The sequence below is a fragment of the Castor canadensis genome, chromosome 18, assembly GCF_047511655.1.
Source record: "Castor canadensis chromosome 18, mCasCan1.hap1v2, whole genome shotgun sequence".
NCBI lineage: Eukaryota > Metazoa > Chordata > Mammalia > Rodentia > Castoridae > Castor > Castor canadensis.
In genome coordinates this window covers 11,136,899-11,159,423 of record NC_133403.1, presented here as the reverse complement: position 1 = coordinate 11,159,423, position 22,525 = coordinate 11,136,899, and the positions used below count along the sequence as shown (strand labels likewise).

The 22,525-nt window shown below is 46.7% G+C and overlaps 2 protein-coding genes across 2 annotated transcripts; one reads left to right on the top strand and one right to left on the bottom strand.

Annotated features, from left to right (window-relative positions):
• Positions 1–5,010: 5,010 nt before the first annotated feature.
• LOC109690505 (solute carrier family 2, facilitated glucose transporter member 11) lies at positions 5,011–12,657 on the bottom strand. The gene is given in 10 exon segments (XM_020169901.2): positions 5,011–5,875; positions 6,091–6,218; positions 6,453–6,528; positions 6,604–6,705; positions 7,073–7,181; positions 7,296–7,485; positions 9,130–9,278; positions 9,830–9,917; positions 9,920–9,958; positions 11,985–12,657. Coding segments are annotated over 10 exon segments (1,308 nt in total). The 5' UTR covers positions 12,211–12,657; the 3' UTR covers positions 5,011–5,674.
• Positions 12,658–19,004: 6,347 nt separating this feature from the next.
• Positions 19,005–21,484, top strand: LOC109690514 (D-dopachrome decarboxylase). Its single transcript, XM_020169911.2, has 3 exons — positions 19,005–19,200; positions 19,543–19,718; positions 21,218–21,484. The coding sequence occupies exons 1-3, from the start codon at positions 19,093–19,095 to the stop codon at positions 21,288–21,290; spliced, it is 357 nt and encodes a 118-aa protein (XP_020025500.1). The 5' UTR covers positions 19,005–19,092; the 3' UTR covers positions 21,291–21,484.
• Positions 21,485–22,525: the final 1,041 nt, after the last annotated feature.

The window sequence follows — 22,525 nt, the reverse complement described above, 5'->3', positions numbered from 1 at the left end:
TCCAAGGAGGGATTTTCATGGTTTGCCTCCAAAGATAGCCCTGTGTGTATTCATGGTGCATGTGTAAGCCTACAGGGTTGAGCAGGTGAGAAGTTGGCATCTTCTCTTGGAATGCGGACCCCTGCTGAGACCACCAGAACAGGTGCTTGGATCTCCCTAAACATCCTAGGTGTCTGGTTCTCTTGAACTTTCAATGATTCTAAAACCAGCAGTTCTAAAACAAGCCAGTTAGGAGGCTGAGAAGGTGGCACACGCTTCCGTTCTTTGAAAGCACTTTGTAAATTATATTTCTCCTGATATGAACAGATTCTGCTTTTCAAACACTTATTCTGCTGCCCATAGAACAAATCTAGAGAGAAGGGAGAGCACAACCTTGGGACTTGACACCTGCTTCCTGGTGCTTGGACTCATGTGGACACCCTGATGCTTCCGACCCATCCTGGCTCCCATCTTGGAGAGCACTGGCCTGAGCCCCAACTCCATTACTTATCCATTGGGTGTACTCTTCAGGTGGCCTCTGGGTCTCTCCAATAAAATGAGGATCAGGAAGCACAACAAACTGCAGGCCACATCAACAGGGTCTTGCTAGGACTAAAGGAGCCAAGTCTTGTAAAGCATACAGCACAACTCTGGTATGTAGAAAACCCTTCCTGGATGTCAGCTCTGAACAATTTGTTGTAAGACTGTTGAACTTTTTGCAAGGTGAAGGTCTCCACTATTCTCAAAACTCTAGGTGCAGCCTGAGAAGAGAGCCTGCGGGAGCCTAAGTGGATATGTGTAAACTAAAGGGATGAATGAATGATTTCATAGAGGAATCAAAGAGTAAGCTGAGTGACAAGTGGGAGCAGAGGGACACAGAGGGTGTGAGAGTGGAGATAATGAGAGCAAGTCCGAGAGAACAGATAATAACCTGGTCTGGGCTAGGCTCTCATGAGCACCACCTGGAGCTTAGGAGCCTGGCAGCCACATGCCCCTGCTGCCCCAAGGATAAGAAGATGAGAACGTCAGACTGGCGGGCCCAGGTAACTAGTAAGCGGGGGAGGGAGGAATTCAGGCCAGGAGAGGGGCTAAGTGCTCTGGGAGGAGGTCTTGGAGAGGCTAGTCTGGGACCTGGGTGAGTGGGCGGAAGCTGAGAGCATAGCCGTGTTCCTTGGATTCCCTTGGAAGGAGTACCTTCCAGGTACATGGACTGAACATTCATGCTCATACCTGGACGGACATGCAGGCACAGCAGAGACAGGTCAGCTGCCAGGCCAGATTTTCTTTCTCTGTCCCCCACAATGACCCTCCAATCTCTCCCATTTCCTCCCAGTACAGCACCCACTAACTGCACATCCCTCAATCCCAGAGGGAAGTCAGTCTCATCAGATCCAATTCTGGCAAGGCAGATGGGGTGAGCATGACATGCTTGAAGAGATGGGCCCAGCCTGGGGACCAGGGCACCAAGGGTCTATCTGACCTCTGCTCTGCTCATAGCCTGTATACCACAGGATCTCAGGGAGCATTTGTCAACAAATTATTTCACTGGAGGACTGTAACCACAGCAGCCAGGGCAGCCATTGCAGCCCAAGGATAAGCTGGGGAGGCCATTGGACAGAGGCAGAAATACCCAGATGACACAGAGACACAGAGTGAACACACAAGGACCCCTGGGGAGGCTGTTGCCTGCCTTCTAAAAGATTCCACATCTGTCAGACACAGGGGCTTCATTTCTATCCTTCAATGCTGCTGCCTCTGGATGGCTTTGCCTTAAAATACGCCACTGCTGATCCTATGCATGAAAAGCCAGTCCAGGGTCACCTTTGCCCTGAGACTATTACTTAACCCACTCCTGCCCCGCCACCCCTCCAGCCATCGACCCAGAGATTTTTCTGTCTTCAGAGAACACACTATCCTGCCACTTGTACTTGATAGCTACAGTTTCCAGCCAAATGTCGGTCAAATTCTTTACTATGCAACAATACTCGATTGATTTGTTTGTGGCAGTACTGGGGATTGAACTCAGGGCCTTGTGCTAGCTAGGTAGACACGCTACCACTTAAGCCACTATGCCAGCCCTCAGTTGATTTTTTGACTTAGGTGCCAAAGTAATTCATTTGGGTAAAAGATGATTTTTTCAACAAAAAGTGCTGATGCTACTGGTTATCCATTAAAAATAAAAAGAGCATCTCTTTCCTACACTATACACAAGCGTTAACTTGATACTGATCAATAACATAAGTGTAAAAGCTAAAACTATTAAAAATTTAAAAGAAAATCTTTGGAATTTCGGATAAAGAATGTCTTTGGAGACAAAAAACCATGAATCATAAATAAACCCAAAACTGATAAATTGAACTTTCTCAAAATAAAATTTCCTGTTCTTAGTTACTGAAGAAAATAAAAAAGGCAAGCTACACCTGCAAGAAAAAATTTACAACATATATATATCCTGACAAAGAACCGGCATCCAAAATATATAAAGAAAGCCACAATTTAAGCTAATAAGATAATCCACTGAAAACAGTGGCAAAAGATGCAGATTTTTCACAAAAGATATCTGAATAGTCTTACTGAGCGCATAAAAAGATGCTCAACTAGGGAAATAGCACAAGAATGGTTAACTTGAAAACTTAACTGACAATACCAAGTATTAGTGAGAATTTGGAGTATGCAAAAGTCTCATGCATTGTTAGTGTCACATACCAGCTGGCTGGGTGGCTGGGAACCTTCTGCTCTACCCAGATGGAAATCATGGGTATGTGCGAAGCTCCTCCAGTTATGCTGGGCTCATGGCGAGTGAGTGAGTCAGCGGCAGTGGACGGCAGTGGGGAGCAGCAGGCAGCCGTGGGCTTTGGCACCTAGGTAATGGCCTGGGGTTCTGGGCCTTGGGGTTTGAGCTGAGGACCAAAGTGTTAGAGCTTTTTTGCATCCCTGGCAGGGAGCTGCGGTGGGAGGGCGCCTCTTTCCTGCTGATCCAGATTGACTGCTGTCAGGTTCACTTTCATCACTGCCCTCAGATGTCAGTTTTACATTCCATGCTGTAGACAGCCCCTGTTTCTTTCACCTCGGGCAACTTCAGCTGCCCAGTTTTGCTCTTACTGTCCCAATGCTTCCGTTGTCTCTGTTGCAAGAGGTCTGGTTGACTGCTGCTGGCCAGCTGCTGCTGCTGCTGACAGCTCCTGCTACCATAGGAACCACTTGCTGGCTCCACTGCTACTCTGTGGCCAAGGGTAGCCCCAGCCACCCTTTCAGCCACTGCTGCTGGGCCACTCTGTTGTCGATTTTTCTCTTCACCTCCTGCCACTGCTACACAGGAGAGTATTTCCCATCTGCTCACAAAGTGAGTTTGAGCAGCCTGCTTATATAGCCAGAAAAGAACTGTGACAAGTGTATCTGTACCAATCATGGCAGGCCTATCATGGAAATGAAGGATTGTGTATGCACCAGTCATGGCATAATCCTTGTCATCTATGACAGGTCTTCTGCTGGGCCACCAGGGGAAGAAGCGCTCCCACTCTGGCCTCTGTGAAAGTGACTACCTGGTGGAAAAAGTCCTGTGCAAAGTTGCCTGCTGGGACAATGTCTTCTGGAACTGGAGTCCTGCTTTGGTTGTTGGCATGAAGGCTGTCCAGCTGCCTAGCTGACAGACCTTTGCTCAAGGCAGCAGGGGCCCGAGGGAAGGGCCTAGCAACTGTCATTTAGGGAGTTAAGTCTCCCCAGCCTCCAGCATCTTAGCAGAAAGGAAAAATTTTGTATGCACATATGAATAATAAAAGAAAAATGAAAAAAAAATAAAAATAAAAATAAAAAGGAAAAATAAACTTTCAGAAGGGTGCTTACAACAAAAGCTTATCAGTAACAATACTTTAACAGTGTTCTAAAATGTTTAACTCCCGTCCCAGTGCCCTAGGGAGAGGTGGATCTCTAACATCTGTTTTGTTAGCATGAATGTAAAGCACTACCTTGCAATCACTTATACAGCTAAAAGTACATTTATTATTTAGCCTGATGATTAATTTACCTGAGAAGTTAAAGACTTTAAATTTTATCTGTCCCTCCCTCCATATGTTGAAACCTAATCCCCATGTCAAAGTTGATGATACAATGATAAAATCATTCTTGTCTGATCCAGACAAATCCAGAGCTAGGAAGTTATGAAGTGCGAAGTACTCATGCCTGCCTGAGATGAAGTACTTTCTCGAGGACTTCTTCCCCTGAAGCACCGAGCGCTTTACGTTTTCCAAAATTTAGGTGGCTTTTGGTGCTAAAACTGTTTTATGTCTTAGCCTATTAATTGGAGTATCTATTTCAAATTGACTGGTTTTTCAGTCACCATGGAAACTAAACTCCATTTAACTTTGGTGAAAGTTTCTTGAAGCAGTTAGCTTTTCCTAATTTAGCATTTTTCTTCTTTTCTGGCTCCCAAGTATTTTCTAGACATTAACTCAAAAAGTTTGTCTAGATGTTCCTTATAACATTTGTTCTGCTGCATTTCCACAAGATTTTCACTGGCCTTTGCAGCCTCTCATTAATCTTGGTTAGTTTACATAATGATGTTTTAATTTTTTATTTTTCTCAATAGTTTCTTCAAGGACTTTCTAAAGGCCTGCTAAGGTTTGAATAAATGTCCTCCAAAGGCCATATGCTGAAGGCTTGGTCTCCAGGTCATGGTGTTATTGGGAGGTGGTGGACCTTTAAGATGTGGGGCCAAGTGGGTGAAAATGAAGTCATTGTAGGTACGCCTTTGAAGGAGGTGGTTGGACTCATGGCTCCTCCTCTCTCTTTTTTCCTTCCTGGCTGCCATTATGTGAGCTGCTCCTTCACCAGGTACTCCTGTCATGATGTACTGTGTCACCACAAGACCAAAGGCAATGGGTCCATGCCAACATAATCTGAAATCTCTGAAAGCCAGAGCCAAAATAAACCTTTCCTCTTAAGTTAACTTGTCTCAGGTATTTTGTCATAGTAAGACAAGCCAACTAACATGAGGCCTAAAAGAGATTTCTTTTCATTCTATGTACACTCCATGCTTTGCACTCTTACCATGTATGTACAGATTCCTGTAACTACAAATTGTCTTTAACATTCTTTAAGGCTGTAACTATTCAGACAAGATGTTCTGGACACTTGCATGGTCCCCAAGAGCAATGAACTTTGTTATCCAAGCTGCTTAGGGAAATTTCATCCTTTTTTCCTTTAAAAACATCTACTTGCCTGGCTTTGGAGACACCCATAGTTTACCATGACACAGCATTCCCATTGCAGTGCTCTGCCATTCCCAAATAAATATCATTATTCTCTGGAGATATCTGATTATCATTTGTCTTGATACTTAATATGATGGTATTTGGAGATGGGGCCTTTGGGTCATGAGGCCAGAGGCTTCATGAATGGGATTAGCGTCTCTAAAAGAGACCTATGAGACGCTCTCTCAGCCCTTCTTCCATGTGTAGTTAGAGCAAGAAGAGAACTGGCTATGAATCGGGGAGTGGGTCCTCCCTGATTCACCAAATCTGCCAATGCCGTAATCCTGGACTTGCCAGCCTTCAGAACTATAAGAAATTTTTATTATTTGTAATAAGCCACCCAGTCTAGATACTGTGTTTTAGCAGTACAAAGAGACTAAGACACAAAAGAAATGAAAACCTATGTTTCAGACACAACAACTTTGGCTCTGGTCACACCTTTGCAGCTAGACCTCTGTGGATTGGATGATCTCCAGGTTATTCCACTTGGGGCCTCCAGTCCGCTGGGGCAAGTTGAGTCTATGCAATTCCTCAGAGATCTCTAGGAAGGTCTTGCCTTTGGTCTCAGGGAGGTACAAGCCAGTGTAGATGGCCCCACAGACACAGACACAGAGGAAAGGAACATAGAGGAAGTGGGACAAGCCCTCCTGTGGGTTAAAAGAGACCCCAAGACCTGGTGTGGCCCCCAGAGCCCTCAATGGAAGGCCCATATCAAGTCAACGGTGAGGAGGGAGTTGTCTCCTTTGTTCACGTAAGACCCCTTCCCCTCAGTCTCCCTGGAGGGAGGCCTCCCTCTGGGGTACTCAGTGATGGGGAAAAAACCTGAGGCAGGGTACCCCACTTTGGAGAGGGGTGATCCTACCATGATGAAGGGGAACCCTAGCCCGACCAGGAAGAGAATGGTCCACATGAGAGCACCACAGACAACGTAGGCGGCAGGCCTGGCCATCTGGTCAAACAGCTCCGTGGCCAGAATTCCCGTCACTCCAGCTGCAAGTAGTGGTGATGGGGCACTCATCTAGAGTCCCCTGCTGCACATATCTCACACCTGGGCCCAGTGTGCTCCCAGTAAGCCCAGTTCAGCCACTGACTCCCAGAAGCCTCAGTACAGGTGGGCTCTGGGGTCTTTGGATGATCCTGCACGCACACCCACCCGTCATTCACCCAGATACCCATTGTTCCTGCAGCAAGGCCCAGAGCCCATAGCTTTTTGGGTCCACTCACCAGGGCCGATGCCAAAGCTGAGGATGAAGGCAAAGATGCAGGACATGGCCAGGTAGGGCATCCAGGGGAAGGAGCTCTGTAGCAGATGGGGTAAGGGTGAGGAGGAAATAGGCCTGGCCCAGCCACTTACTTCCCCTCACCCCCCTGGTACCTGCAGACACAGAGACACTGTGAAGATGCCTCCCCAGCAGGTCATCAGGCAGTATCCCCCCATCAGCAGCACCCGCCATCCCACCCTCTCGATCACCACACACTGCAAGGGAAAGGAGCAATTCAAGAATTACTCACACACCAGGTTACTATCCCTTTGGTTTGGGGGCAGGCAATGAGGAGGGGCCTCACAAGGAAGCTAGGGGGAGTAGTTTATTGATTCAGGAGATTATGGTTTTATTAATTTCCCAACTTCATTTTATTTTCTCAACTTCATTTTGTTTTCTCATCTCAAAATGATGGTTTGAATGCCTAGAAAACAGTAGGGGCTCAATAAATGCTTGATGACTCATTGCATTTTTGACAGTGTGGGCAGCAGTGGAAAATGGTTTAATTTGGAAGACTGCAGTCCCAGGGGCACCAGTACCTGAGGATCCCTCCCAGCAGGGCAGGCTCAGATCCCAACTCACACTAACAAAGGCAGTGAGGAGCTCGCAGCAACCAGTCCCAATGATGGCATACTGGACCTTCTCGTAGGGCATTCCTGCCTCCAGGAACACGGAGGAGGCGTAGCATAGACCTAATATTGAGTCAGTGGAGGGGCAGCTCTGAGGCATTGGCTCCCTTCAACCTCCCATGGCTCCAAGCTACTTAAGCCCCTGGGCCCAGGGTGTAGGGTAGGGAAGGGACCTCACCAAATCATTCCCACAGAGTTCCATGGCACTGCTTAGCACCACGAGGCTTATCACCTGCCTCCGCAGGGCTGGATCCTGGAATAGCTCCCACGGGCGCCGTGCACGTTGGCCTTGGAAGGTGGCATGCTCCTTTTCCATCTCCTCCAGCTCTCCTGCCACATCTGCTGTGCCCCTCAACCGTTGCAGGGCTGAGATGGGGAAAGGGGTGCTGAGCTCCCCTCCCTCAGTCCCTCTTTGGTCCCTCACAGTGAGACCTCACCCTATCCTCAGACATCTCTCTCCCCCTCACAGTGAGCCCTCACCCCATCCTCAAATCTCAATCTCAATCTCTCTCTCTCTCAGCACGTAAGTGAAATACATAGGAAACTGAAATCATTTTTGAGAAAGTTGTATTGGCAAAAGCTCTATTAGCTTGGACTAAAAGATACTGAAACAATTTGAAATATAATGACTTCTGTGTCCCCAACTTTCTATAGGAAGGAAGCAGGTTGAGAAATTTGCTTAATCACCAAAAGCATTTTCCAATGCTCTCTTCAGAAGGTGTCAAGAAAGGTAGTGGAAAAGGGATAATATCTCAGAGGGGAGGTGCAAGAATCTTGGAAAACCATAACCTAGAAGCCCCTCCCAGAGGGCAGAGCCAGAGCCTGATCAAGGAACATTCTCTACTCCCAAGCAAGAGAGACCTGGCAATATGCTCCCAGGGACTCTTGAGAATTGCTGTTACGGATCAATGACTTGTCCTTACCTTGTCATTTTTAAAATCAGACTATTAATTCTGGTTCCCTTGTCTCACTTTCACCATTATATGCTAAGTACAAGAAAAGATGCTTTGTCTTTTTAGACCTTAAGACTCTGGATCAAGAAAAGGCATATACAGACTTAATGTGATCTTAAAAGCCAGGTCTTTAAGCTGATGACATGACTGGATGAGAATCTGGGGGAATCTTTGGATGGGACTGAACATCTGTTACATGGGGCAGAGCCATGCATAATTGTACCTATGATGGCAAATGGAGAAGAGGAATTCATGGGCCCTGGTCTTTGCTCTTCTCTAAATCTGTACCTCTTCCTTGGGAGAGGGAATGCCAGTGATTTAAGACATCCCCTGGATAAAAAATTTTGAAGAGATGTATAGATTGGCTTTTTATTTAACAGTATGATTCCCTTTGGCTAGTGGAATAAAGGATGTGAAGGGGGCTAAAGGTTTAGAAAGTGTTTATGCAACTGGGTTTGCTTTCTTGTACCTCTGACACCACCACACTAAGAGCATTCCTAGACTAGCCCACTGGTACCATGAGTGAGAGGAAAGACGTGTACAGCTCAGGTCTCTACAGCCCAGACTAGCCTAGAAGGGCCACGAGCCACAATGCCATGAGCTGGCCCAGCTGAGATCAGCAGTGTGAAACTGGCTCCCTAAATGAGTAAAATATGTCGTAAATGATTATTACTTTAAGCCAGAGATTTTTCAATTGTTCTTGGGTATCCTTATTATAGCTATAGTTTACTGATAAAATAATCATCACCCAGTTGACAGTCAGGTAAGGCTTACACAGGTGCTTCACCTTGCATATACGTGTGGCTCTTTCTCTGCACCACCCTGGGTTTCCTGGATGGAAGGGATTGGATGTGACCTATCCCACTGTCCTACAATTTAAGATGTCCCCTTGATAAACAGTTTTGAAGGGATGCTATGGCTTGATCATGAAGTTGAAGCACAAATAGAAGGATGACTTTTCCCTAATAAATAAACCCCAAGAAATGAGGACTGATATGGTCTAGTGAGATGCATCCCTGGATTAAGCGTGGTCTGGGGCCCAATGGCAGGGACTCACCTGTCAGGCAGGCACTGGTGTCTCCACGGTCAATGAGGAGGTACCGAGGACTCTCAGGAACCAGGGGCAGGAATGTGAGCTGGAGCACCCCAGGTACTAGGCAGCTGGCCAGCAGCAGGGGCCAGGCCTGTGGGTCACCCAGGAGCTCCCTGGGGAGTGAGAAGACAGGATAGGACAAATACTTCCTTCCACAGTCCTGCCCACCTTTCCCCTTGGCCCCCTGTCTATCTGCTAATCTGCTTGCAGAGGGTTGCATTGCCCTTTGCCTCTGTCTGTCCATCTCTGTATAAACATCAAGATCTCTTTCACCAAGGTAGGAACCAAGAGAGACCAGGGTCCTTGCCCCAACTCAAACCTAGCAACTCCCCTCCCCAGGGATCCAGGTTCTGTCCTCTCCTCTATGTCCTGGGATGCCCGGACATGCTCCCCTTTAAAAACCCAAATCTTCACCTTCTCCCCTATCAAGACCCGTTCTCTGCAAAGTGTCCTGGAGAGAATGGGAAAAAGTGATTCCCACGTGTGTGATTGATCAATACCCTTTTTGTGTATTGGGAACATGGATGTGTTCAGAACTTCAATGCCTTCGTGCAAAGGAGCAATATCCTAATCTATCTGGTGGATGTGAGAGGAAGTTGGATGAGGAAAGGTTTTTGTTGGCATCTTTGAAGTCACTCAATGCACAGGGGAAAGAGGTGCTTACCTGAGTCCAACCACCTGCCCCATCACAATCCCCAGGGCTGTGAAGACGGCTGAGGTGACAGCCACTGCTCCCCGGAGCTCCTTGGGGCACTCTCCCCCAGATACGTGGGCTGGATGCTCATGCTTACACCTGGACACGTGCACAGCAGGGGCACATCAGTCACCAGGAGGGACCCTCACAACACTTGGTCACTCAGGGGCCTCCCTCATCACCACCCAGCCACTTATCTGCTGGATTCTTGCACTGAGGGGTGCTCTCTCACCCCACATACTCTGAGGAGCTCCACCATGTCTGGTGTAGAGCCAATAGTATCACAACTCAATTCCTCACGATTTCTGGGAGAAAAGAAAGTCTTTTCTAGATCAGCTTCCACCCTGGTCCCTCACCACAGCCCCACATTTTCATGGGATGTTTGTAGGTATTAAGGTCTCTGCAGTGGTTTAAATGTTTAATGTCCCCCAAAGGTCCATGTGCTAAGGCTTGGTCCCCAGGGTATTGCTGTTGTGTGGTGCTATGGACCTTTAGGAGGTATGGCCTTTTGGAGATTCTTCAGTCACTGGAGGTATGACCTTAAAGGGGATAATGGGACTCCAGTCTCTTCCTCTTCTCTTTGCTTCCTGGATCATGAAGAGAGAGTGGTCTGTTGTGATAGGTTGCCCTTGCCAGAAATCTAATGCAAAGGAACCACTTTATCTTGTACTGAAACATCCAGAACCAGGACCCCAAAATAACCCTTTTCTCTTTGTGAGTTTATTACCTCGAGTATTTAGTTACAGTGATGAAAAGATGAATAATATAGTCTCTGAGAAGCAGAGGTGGGAAAAGGAAAGGACTGCATCCTGGATGCCCACCAGTTGTCCAGGCTCTCATGTCAACACTTTCATTGACAACTACAGTGTAGGTTCTCACCTCACCCTGCCTTCCCCATGGATGCACCTGGTACCTACACAGCCAGTGGGAAAACACAGAACTTGGACAGCACTTTCACCACCCACCCCAGATGGTGACAACAGCAAAAGCCAGGAGACCACAGTATGGGGCATGATAAGCCTGGGAATGGTGCAGGCAGTGCAGCAGCACCACCTCCCTCCCAGGCCTGGGATGGAGAAACATCTCCCATCAATGTCTGACTCTCTCTTTACACGCTGGGAAGAGAATTGAGAGGAAGGCAACTGTGTGGCTGGCCAAGGAGTCTGAGGGGTCCCCCTGCTCTTCCTTCCTTCTTGCTTGGGTACTCAGGGCACCACAATGTCTGACCTGATTCCTTTCCCCTGCAGAGTTGGTTGTTTTGAGTGACTCACTTCTAATTAACAGAATGTGGAAAAATTGGTGGTGTGGAACTTCTAGAATTGAGACAAAAAAGGCACTAGAACTTTCTCCTTGTTCTCTCTCTCTCCCTTCCTCCCGACCACTTACTCTAGAGAAGCATCTGCCATGTTATAGGGACACTCAAGCAGCACCATGATGCCGAGGCAGCATGTGAGGGAGCCATCTTGGAAGAGATCCTCCAGCCCCTGCCAAAGCTTTAGATGATGGCAGCCCTGCCGGGCAGCTTTATCACACCCTCCTGAGAGACCTCAAGCCTGAGCTACCCAGTTAAGACATTCCCAGGTTCCTAATCAACAGAAATTGTGAGATTATAAATGTCAGTTTTTTAAAGTCACTAAACACGGGAGTAATTTGTGTCACAGGAACGGATAATTAAAATAGACATTAGCACCTAACTGTATAAACAATAGGGGAGTCAAGACATGTTTGTTGATTGGAGCCCCTAAATACCCAGGTGGATGTACTCAAAATTCTGCTCCCTCACATGAAGATACCCAGAAACTGAGGAGTTTCTGCCTCTGCAGGGAAGATCAAAGAATTCATCCTATATTCCTTATAACTTGGCTGCCAGGAAGCTCATGCTTAGAGTGTTACTCAAACACAGGACTTAGTATAAGTTTGGGGGATTTCCCCCCATTGCTGTACAACTTTTTTTCATTTATATTTACTGCCAATGTCTAGTTATTTCAATCTTTTAAAATACGCCATATTTAATCATTTTGTAAAACAGGTGGGCATAAATGAATAGTCAATGAATAAAAGGAATACAGGAAGGAAAGAAAAGGAACTGAGGAATGAATAGGAACAGAGAGGCATGAGGAGGTACCTGCATTGACTCCTATGAGCAGTCTTCCTAGCATGATCATCTCAAAGGAGCCTGCTTTGCGACTAAAGCCAAACAGGATCGCCGCAGCCACCACAAAGATGTTATTCACCAGGAGGGACTTCTTCCTTGGGAGAAATGGAACATGGGCAAGAGAGGCTCTGCTGCAGTCCAGAGAGACCATGTCCTCTTTGCAACTCCAACAAGCCCCGATCAGACTCAGAAACATGTGTGTGCATGAATTGTTTCAAGGAAAACAAACCAAGTGAATTGAAAACCCTAAGTTCACTTGTTGTATGTCTTGGGGTGCATACTCCCACTGTCCTCTCCTAATATGCCCCCAAATTATTCTCCTTTCTGCCTTACAGCAGCTTAAAATGACAATTTTTTTTTGTTTTGCTTTTCCTTTTTAGATGAAGCATTGCTCTTCCTGAACTCCTTTTTAAAGTGGATGAATGAATATGTAATTTCTCAGACTAAATAAAACCCTCATGAGGAAGAACAGGGAAGGGATGCGTGGGAAGCCAAGTACAGTTCTCTCATCATATATAAAGTCACTTCAGGGGGATCAAGACTCCAAAGCAAGGAAGGGAACATGAGAAATGTCATCTGCTCCAACATGATGAAACCCCACTTTTGGGCTCCTGATGTGGAGCTCAGAAGTGCTATTAAACAGGTTGCCCAGGAGAGTTTACTGTATTGGTGGGAAAACTGAAGACCAGAGAAGGACAGTGTTCTGCCCAGAGATAAGAGCACATCAGCAATAGGATATGAACCAAAGCTTAGGTCTCCTGAGACTACAGTATGGAAAATGACAAAAGATTACAAACTAGTGGTAACTAGTAATTGCAATTGTAATAATATATGGTTTTCTCACTGGAAACAATAAATTCCATTAATAATAATTATTAACAATACAGTACTTTGCTCTTGCCAATGCATTTTGCTCCATTTCAATACAAAGACATCCTTGTCACCTGGCAAGGATGGTAATACACCTTATCCAATCTGCCTTAAGGATACAGCAGCTCTCTAGCTGACGGCCACAATCTATTCCACAGGAATCTATGGATTCCATGGGACATCCTGGTGGTCCACTACTATGATGAGTTCATACTGAGAGGACCTGGAGGAGAACAGCAGCGAGGACACTAGATGTCTTGATAAGGTACAGGTATGACATAGAGCAGGAAGACTAAAAATGAGGATCTGCCATGTCAATGACGTTCCTGAGGCCCGTGGACTAAGATGCCAGCATACTTCTTCCAAAGTGCCTGATGAACTGCTGCACCCGAGAAGGAGGGGCAAATCTCAGAGAGCTCTTTCCATTTTGCAGGCAGCACTTCTACGATTTGAGTATGGTCTGTCACTTAAGAGTCCATGTGTTGGGAGCTTGGTCCCCTGTGTGGCAATGTTAAGAAGGTGGTGGGACCCATAAGAAGTGAGGCCTAATGGGAGGTCGTTATTGTCCCCTCCCCTCGCTCTGGCTTCCCATCTTTCCGTATGGTCTTCCCCTCTTGCCTGTGCTCCCATCACTGGGATGCCATCGGCCGTGAGGTCCTCACCAGAGCAAAACCAACACCAGTGTCATGTCCTTAAACCTTCAGAACCACACTAAATGAACCTCTTTTCCTTAAAAAGTCCCCAGCCTCAGGTACCTTCTTATAGCAACAGAAAAGTTGACTAATATAAGCACATATCATATTAGATATTGTGACTTGACACATTAGGTGACTTGAAAACCTGGCAACTCTGAGTGGAGGTAAGCAGGAGGAATATTCACTAGTGGGTCTAAACCAAGTTCAGCAAGCTCTATAAGGGCTGGCAGAATGGCTCAAGTGGTAGAGTGCCTGCCTACCAAGTGTCCTCGAGGCCCTGAATTCAAGCCCCAGTACCACTAAAAAAAGAGCTCTGTCACTTTACTTGACACTGTAAGTAAAGTGGGAGCATTTATTGAGATGAAGAAGTGCAAAATGGAAGAGTAGAGTCCCTAGAGTTGGGGCCAGGGTCCCAAAAGTAGCTGCCCCTCCACTCGACTCTTTAGACCTAGGAGATTGTTATGGTTGGGGTATGAAATGTACCCCACAGGCTCATATGTTCAACACTTGGTACCCGGCTAGAGGCTCTATTTTGGGAGATTCTGGAGGCTGAGGCCTACCTGGAGAAAGTAGGTCACTGGAGATATGCCCTTGGGGGCTGTACCTTGTCCCATCCACCCCCCTGTCCACCATAGTGTGAACTGCTCTGTTCTACTACACCCTCCTTGCCATAATGGATGGAACCTCTGAAACCATGAGCCCAAATAAGATCCTTACTGCCTTAAGTTGTTCGTGTCAGGTATTTTGTCACAGTGATGAGAAAAGTAACTAATACAGACATCCTATGGTGCTCCAAGTGTCTGTAACTGAATACCCTAAAAGGAGAATCCCAATACCTGACCTAGAGTTTTGGAATAAAGTCAGTCTACTTTAGTGAACTACTATCCTCTCAATGAGAAAAGGCTCGGTTGGTTCATAAACAAAGAAACCAGAGTGGCAAGGATGGAGAATCACATGGGCTCAAGGATAGGGCTTTCTACCACCCTGCCACCCCACCCAACTGTTAGTCAGCTTTCCATTACTGTGATGAAAATGCCTAAAATAGTCAACTTTAAAGGAGAAAAGTTTTATTTGGCTCACAGATTCAGGTCACTTGGCCTTGTTACTTTGGGCTCCCATCATGGTGGGAGTGTGTAGTGAATGAGGCCTGTTCACCTCATGGCAGCAAAGATGCAAAGAAAGAGACAGGAAGGGGCTGGAGTCCCAATATCTCCTTTAAAGGCATGCCCCCAAAGGTCTTAACTTCCTTCTAGTAAGGCCCTACCTATGAAAGGTCCCATTACTTCCCAACAGCACCACAGCTTGGTAACCAACACAGAGACCTTTGGAGGACACTTATCCAGACCATAGCAAATACCAACCCTGAGCACACAATAAAGCCGCACATCTCAAGGCTTCAGTCAGCTTCTGGGTGGAAGTGCTGCGCTAGGTCCCTGCCACTGGGCATGGGACAGGAGTTGAATGGAGTTCAACTAGGCATATGTGCCAAATTTGAATTTTCTATCCCTTCAAGCTTATACCAGTACTGTTATCTAGGGATATCATACCAGGTGTCACTAGATGCTCAGGTAACAGCTATTACTGCCTTCTTCTTTGTAGGAAGAGCCCTACTTTTGTTTGGACAGTGCCCCTATCGCCACATGGTTCAGTTGTGAAGCCAATAGCATGAAACAGTCTCTAAGTGAGTGCTATAGTTTGAATGTTTGTGTCCCCTACAAAATTGATGCTGAAACTTAATTGCCAGTGTACCAGTATTAAAACGTGGGGCCTTCAGAAAGTGAGTAGGCAATGAGGGCTCTGCCATCACTGATTAATGGGATTAATGATTTTAAAAGGCTACAGGGAACTAGATTGGCCCTTTATGCTGTGTGGGTGTGGGTGTTGGGAGATTAAATCTAGGGCATTTGCATGGTACTCATGTGCTCTACCTCTGAGCTGTACTCCTAACTCTTTTTTGCCTTTTGCTGCTCAATCTTTCTGCCATATGAGGATACAGACACCGGGGGCCATCATGGGAGCAAAAAACTGCTCTCACCAGACACTGAATCTGTTAATGCCTCTTGATCCTGGACTTCTCAGTCTTTAGACTTAAGAAAAATTATGCTCTTTATAAATTACACAGTCTCGGGTATTTTTGTTGTAGCAGCAAGATGGCTAATAACCTGATGCTGGACAACAAAACATGGTACTTTTTTTGAAAGTTTCTTTTTCTTCTAAGTATCACCCAGGAAGAAATAAATTCCCCTTCTATTGTTGCATCTGAGTGGGGCACTGCTGATAGCTTTTCAACTATAAACCTGAGAATAAAGCTGTTCGATAGTTTTTATTGCTATGACAAAATACCTGAGAAAAACATCTTAAAGGGAGAAATTCTTATTTTGGCTCACAGTTTCAGAGGTTTCAGTCCATGGTTGGCTGGCTCCATTGCTTTTGGGCCCAAAGTGAGGCAGAACATTATGGCAGAAGGCTATGGCAGAGGAAAGTTACTCAGAGTGGCCAAGAACAGAGAGAGAGCTGAAAGGGTCAGGGACAAGATATACTTTTCAAAGGCACACCTCTAGTGACCTATTTCCTGTAACAAGACCTCACCTCCTAATAGTCCACTCAGCGGTGAACTCATCAATGGATTACTATATTAATGAGGTTAGCATCCTCATGGTCTAATCACCTGTCAATAGTGTCACCAGTTGGGGACCAAACCTTCAACACCTCAGTCTTTGGGAAGGACATTTCATATCCAAACCACAACAAAAGCTGGCACAGAATAGAGACTGTAGCTGTGGAAATTTCAGAGCACCAGAGCTGGAGCACTGAACAGCCCTGAAGTCAGCCACCTATAGACTTCTTGTTGTGGGAGATAAAAGATCTCCTATTATTTTATCTGATTGGGTTGTGGTTTTCTATTTCTTGCAGTTGAAGATGCCCTAACAGATATCTGTTAAATAGAAAGACATGATACCTAAGCATTTTTTGATCCAATCAAGGAAGTTATGTCTATGAAGGAAGAAGGGCTGGTATCAATGGATCTCATTATTGTGCCATGAACCCATCATCCAGAAGCAGATGACCTTAAAATATAACAACCCCTGAAGATCGTACACAATCAGGACCACCAAGCCCATTCAAGAATGAGTATTTGGGTCACCATAATGGGCAAAGAAATTCAACCAGTTGGATGTGGTGGTGCACATGTGTAATCCCAGCACTTAGGAGACTGAGGCAGGAAGATCAAGAGATTGAGGACAGCCTTTTCTTTTTGTGAAAGAGAGAGAGAGAGAAAGACAAAGACAGAGAGGAAGACAAAGAGAGGGAGAGAGAGAGAGAGAAGAAAACTGGAGGATAAAGGTCACATAACAAGCAAGCAAAAATAAGCATATGATGCAGGCTTTCTGCATCATATGCTTTAAAAGAAATTCTACCACCCTGTCCCTTTTCATAATTTTACTCTTCTTTCTTTCCTCTTCCTATCTTATTGATACCCATATCCACAGTTTCAAAGGTCAATGATGGTACAAAAATATTAAATGGTGCCAGGTCTGGTGGCTCATGCCTGTAATCCCAGCTACTCAGGAGGTGGAGATTGTATTTGCTCCATGAATAGAACTGTTAGGGTACAAGGCCGGCCACCTCCTGAGAGGACAAAGGACACTCGAGACAAAGGAAGTCACAAGGCGAGGTTTATTTCTAGCCGGTTAGGGTCCGAGCATCCGCCTGACGCAGCAGGTTTCAACAAGGACCCTGAGAGAAAAGTTTAAGCAGATCTTATACTCTTTAAAGCATTAATCATCCTCACATAGGAATTTCTCATGCCCCTGGGGTCACATTTTCCTGATCTTGCCCACATCCTGGTGGTGGGGTAATATTATTTATTGGGAACTGGGGAAACAACAGAGGCTTACTTATCAGGTTACAAGGAATGTGTTCTCCCATAAATTAGGGGCTAGTAGTGGAATAGAAACCTTAGGATTAGATAAGAACAGCAGGGGAGTCCTGTTTTGGAAAGTTTATTTACAAGTGGAGACAAAGAAAGGCAGGAATGGGTGCTTATCTCTGCATGGTGTCTTTCATCTCGGTCCTGAACTTTTGCATGGCTCTAATGGGCAATTCCTCACAGCTCTGTCAGAGGTTACAGCTTTTAATTGACAGTTTACCATGTTTTACAACCCTGTTTCAAGGCTATCTTCCTCTTCACGAGGTTACTCAAGGGTCATGCCAGTTATAGCTGATTTCTCGGCTAGGTGGGATGCCAGTTAAAGTCCCCAACAGAACATGAACACATGTTCTAGAAACTAGCAAAGGGTAGAGTGTGGTAGCCATTTGTTTTTTCTACTGGAACTGCTTCTCTCCCAGTCCTCCACAGATTTAATCTTGTGACCCAAAATGTATCAATAACAGCCTATCCTCCTGGATTCTGGACCTTGAAGGAAGATGTTGGAGACAAAATGTGGCTAAAGGTGAGTATGCTGAAGTCATCTTCCCTAGAAATAAGAGTCCAAGGCTCTGCCTATTGAAACCTTGGCCCTACCCTGGTTCACGTCCTTCTCAAGACCTGGCTTTAAGCACTTCTTCCATTCTAGGAGTCACCTCAATATACTTCCAGTCATTATAATTTTTATTGTTCCAGCACCAGTTTCTTCTGTTTTGCAACCAAAGAATTGTATGAGATCCATAGAAGGAAAGTGAGGCCAGATTTGAGTCTGGGGATGTAGCTCAGTGATAGAGTGCTTGTCTAGCATGCCCAATGCCCTGGGCTGTATCTCCAACAACACAAGAACACTAAAAGACAAAACAACAAAAGGCCAACCGTTCAAGCACTCTAGGTAAAGCCAGGGGCTGGGAGAGTAGCTGAAGTGGTAGAGCATTTATTTGCCTAGCAAGCCTGAGGCCCATACCAGTATCACCACCACCACCACCAAAAAAGGGAAAGTTTGCCGGCCTGGGCTACTTAGCGAGTTCAAGCATACATTGGGAGACCAGTTCAGAAAAACAAATATGAGAGAGACTGGGAGAGAGGGAGGGGGGAAAGGAAGAGAGAGATTACCATATTGAAGTTGCTGAACTTTGAAATGATAGCAAAGCGTTCAAAACCATTTTAAACCCCTGCGCGATGGGAAGGCTCCTACCGATGAGTATGTATGGGGAGAAGGGTGTTTAGACCTTTATATCAATAACGATTTAGGAGCTGGTGGGTTCAAAGCCTGAAAGTCTGAGAAGGAAACACTGCCCTGGGGCTGCAGCTGGGTGCCTGGGGCCCGGATCTGCCATCGCGTCCTGATGGGGGTAGGGTCACTCCTAACCGGCTAGAAAGTAGGACTTCCGGAGACTTGGAGCCAGCCCACGTGACTGACAGGCTGGGGTGTAGCCCTGGCAGCCAATCGGGAGTTGCCGATTCAGCCGAGCCAATGAGGAGCCTGGCTGCTGTGACGCCCCGCCCCTGAGCCCGTTCTGCCACCCTGGAGATCCCGAATCCAACTCGGCCCCGGTTCTCCGCTGCCTCTGCTCTTCTGTTCATCATGCCATTCATTGAGCTGGACACTAATTTGCCTGGCAACCGTGTGCCCGAGGGACTAGAGAAGCGACTCTGCTCGGCCACCGCCGCCATCCTGAACAAACCTGAGGAGGTGAGTGAGGATCGGGTGCCCTGGGCGCTGAGAGGTTGGGGGCTGGGAGTTGGGCTCTGTCCACTCTCTGCCTCCCCACAATCACCCGGACTCTTCTCCCTAGGGACCCGCTGGTCTGCTAACCTCTGACCTTCTGTGCCCCATGAACCCATGGCCCTCTCTCCCCACGAGTGCCCTTCGTCGCTTTTCCCACCATGACCCCGATGTGACCTCCAAGCACCTTGGCGGGTGCCCTGAGCCATGACCCCTCGGGCCACGCGCGTGCGGTCTCTCACACGTCCCGGTGCTCAACGCCAATACTGCGGGCGCCAGCTTCAGGCGAAACTTTTGTGTCCATCGCAGCGCATAAATATTACCGTGAGGCCTGGCCTGACCATGACCCTGGGCGGATCCACGGAACCTTGTGCCCAGCTGGTTGTCTCCTCCATCGGCGTGGTGGGGACCGCTGAGGAGAACCGTGGCCACAGTGCCCGCTTCTTCGAGTTCCTCACTAAGGAGCTGGCCCTAGGCCAGGACCGGTATGTAGTAAGAGGACCTATTTGGGACTGCTGGTGCAACCAGAGGCGGTGATTCTGCCTCAGGGCATCTGAAGTTGGGGGGCGGGGGGAATAAACCCTCTGCACTGTCCAGGAAGGGCACATGGGGGCCTTAGTGCAGGAAGGCCCACACACTCCTTTGCCACGCTGATGGTGGGTCTGCGGTCAGAATGGCTGTAAGATTGTTGAATTCCTGGCTCTACAGCCAACTGTCTGAGACCTGGTCAAGGCATGGTTTCTGGGACTTCAGTGTTTCCATCAGCACACTGGGAAGAGCCTTTTTTTTTTAAAGCATCCTTTAAGGCCATTGCAGGAGTCTTAGGGATGGCCTGTGCACCACATCTGCACCTTCAGAGTTTTATTACCCTGAAGAATCCAGAGAATCTTATTTTCAAGGAGAACTTTTCCAGTCTGGGTAGGATATCTGGCTATGTTGTGAAACTGAAACCTTTGGACTAGGTGAGACTGGGGGAGGGGATCACAGGGTAGTGAATGGAGCATTGGCCTGGATTCTGGGCGTCTAGCTAAGAGACCCCAAATAATCTCAAAGTGAAACACCTCCGATTTGCAGCCTCATCTGTGAATGGGGGCTGTTTCAGGCTAAATGACCTCTCTCACCCACAAGATAGCTTTACCTCCTTCTCCCCTCCTCAAAACCTGGCATCCTGTGGCAGGGTTAAAGCTTCGTCCTGGAGGAAAGATAGTCTCAAACCTAGTCTATGCCCATGAAAGAAAAAAGCAGGAGAAGAGCAAAGGAACCTTCCAGAATGGAGTCCTGATTGGCCCAGGAAGGCTGTTGAGGAGTGGCTGCTCCTGGTGGGTGTTCAGATCCTCAAACTGGGAAGAGATAATAATTCTAACAATAAATTATATACCAATGCTTACCATGAGCAACACACTCAACAACCATAATAACATTTGATCCAAAACTGCATCCCTGGTCCCCTTGGTGTAGATTTGCCATTTCCATGAGGTAGAGATGTCTGCATTACATGAACCTTGCAGATGATAAAACTTGAGACCATGATCCCTGCCAGTCCTGCAGCCCCTGCCAAACTATCCCAGTCCCTGGTGCTCTTTATCAGGAACTTCTCATCTCTGGAAGAGGAGCCTTTATTCTTTCACAGACTTTAGTCATGGTCAGCCTATGCCTAGTCTTAAACCAGACTTTGAGAAAATTTAAGTGACTGGTGCCCGCAGTTAGGAGGGAAGGACTGTCCCTCTGAGCCCACAACTGACAGAAGCTATTGAGTATACAGCATACGCAGTCAGTCCTGGATGTCTGTCCTGGATGGGCCGTGCCCATGTGCATCTGTCACCTTGCACCTGATCATTTCTCTGTCTGGGTCAATGGAAAATCATTAATGCCTTATGGGCCAACGTGGGCTGGCCTGAGAGCCCACAGTGGGAGTGCCTAGCAGGGGCCTTGCATCACGAGGAGATAGCCAAGTTACTGACATCTTTTTCTCTGTTTCTTAAAGGATAGTTATCCGCTTTTACCCATTGGAGCCCTGGCAGATTGGAAAGAAAGGGACGGTCATGACATTTTTGTGATTGGCACAGAGTATCATGGGCATCTGTGAGCTGACTCTCCATTCCAGAGATGCCTCCTGGCAGAGTGAAGGCCTGATGAAAATCACATTTGGGTATCCCTTTTGCAGATATGTCTGTGATTCACCTAACATTTTTTTCCTCTTCTCTAACTTCAATGCTAAATAAATAAAGAGAACCTCATTATGCAAACATAACTTATTTACCTCTAAACTCTCTCTCCAGCAGCCTGGAACATATGGGCAGTTGGCTTGGTTTATGAAGAATATTGAACTGGGATGTTTCCTGTTGTCACATTTGCTGCTCCATATGTTTATAGCAATGAAATCAGGTGAAAGGCTCAGCCTGGAGGGTTGCAACACAATGGGAATGTGTGGGAGCACCTGGTCTGCCCTGGAACTTCCTGCATACTCTGGTGATGGCCTGAGATTTCTAATCTCAACTTAGTGTGGCCTAGACCGTCACTTTCTGTTGATTGCTATGCTGGCCTGGCACACAGGGCTGCTTGCATTTCAGGGATCTTCCCTGGACTCACTTTGCATGCTGACTCTTGTTGACAAATGACTGGAGCAGGGAGCTGTGCATTATGCAAAATGCATGCCAATCATGGGAAAGTAAAGTCTGCCAGCAAGCCAAGCATGGAAATGCAATGTCATTATAAACAATGAATGTTGTCCCTGTTCTCCAACTGAAATAACATACTATGCGTTTGCATTTCCGAGTATTTCCAGGTAGGGTAGGGAGATCCCAAAGGAAGTCTCCATCTAGGTAATTTTCCAGATGTTTGCGCACAGTTAAACTCAGCTCATGACCCTTAGACACTGGTGAAAGGTGTCTCCCTGCCAGTTAGATATCTGATGATCCGTGTCTTTAGTGTACTAGTGAAATGTCAAATTGAGATTTTTGTTCTATTAGTCTACATAGTTAATAAAGTTAGTTTCCAAATAAATATGCCTGTCTTTTGTGTTTGTGCCTGAGCACTGCTTAGGCCTCCTATTAAAAGTTGGCCTTGGTGCTTAGGGTGTTGCTCAAGTGGTACAGTGTTGCCCTAGCAAGTGCAAAGCCCTGAATTCAGTAATGAAATAAAATTTGATCCAGGTGCCAGAGGCTCTAAGACTCATACCTGTAATCCTAGCCACTCAGGAGAATCACAATAAAATGCCAGCCCCGGCAAAAAGTTCTCAAGACCCCACCTCAACCAACAGCTAGCTATGCTGGCACATACCTGTCATCCCAGT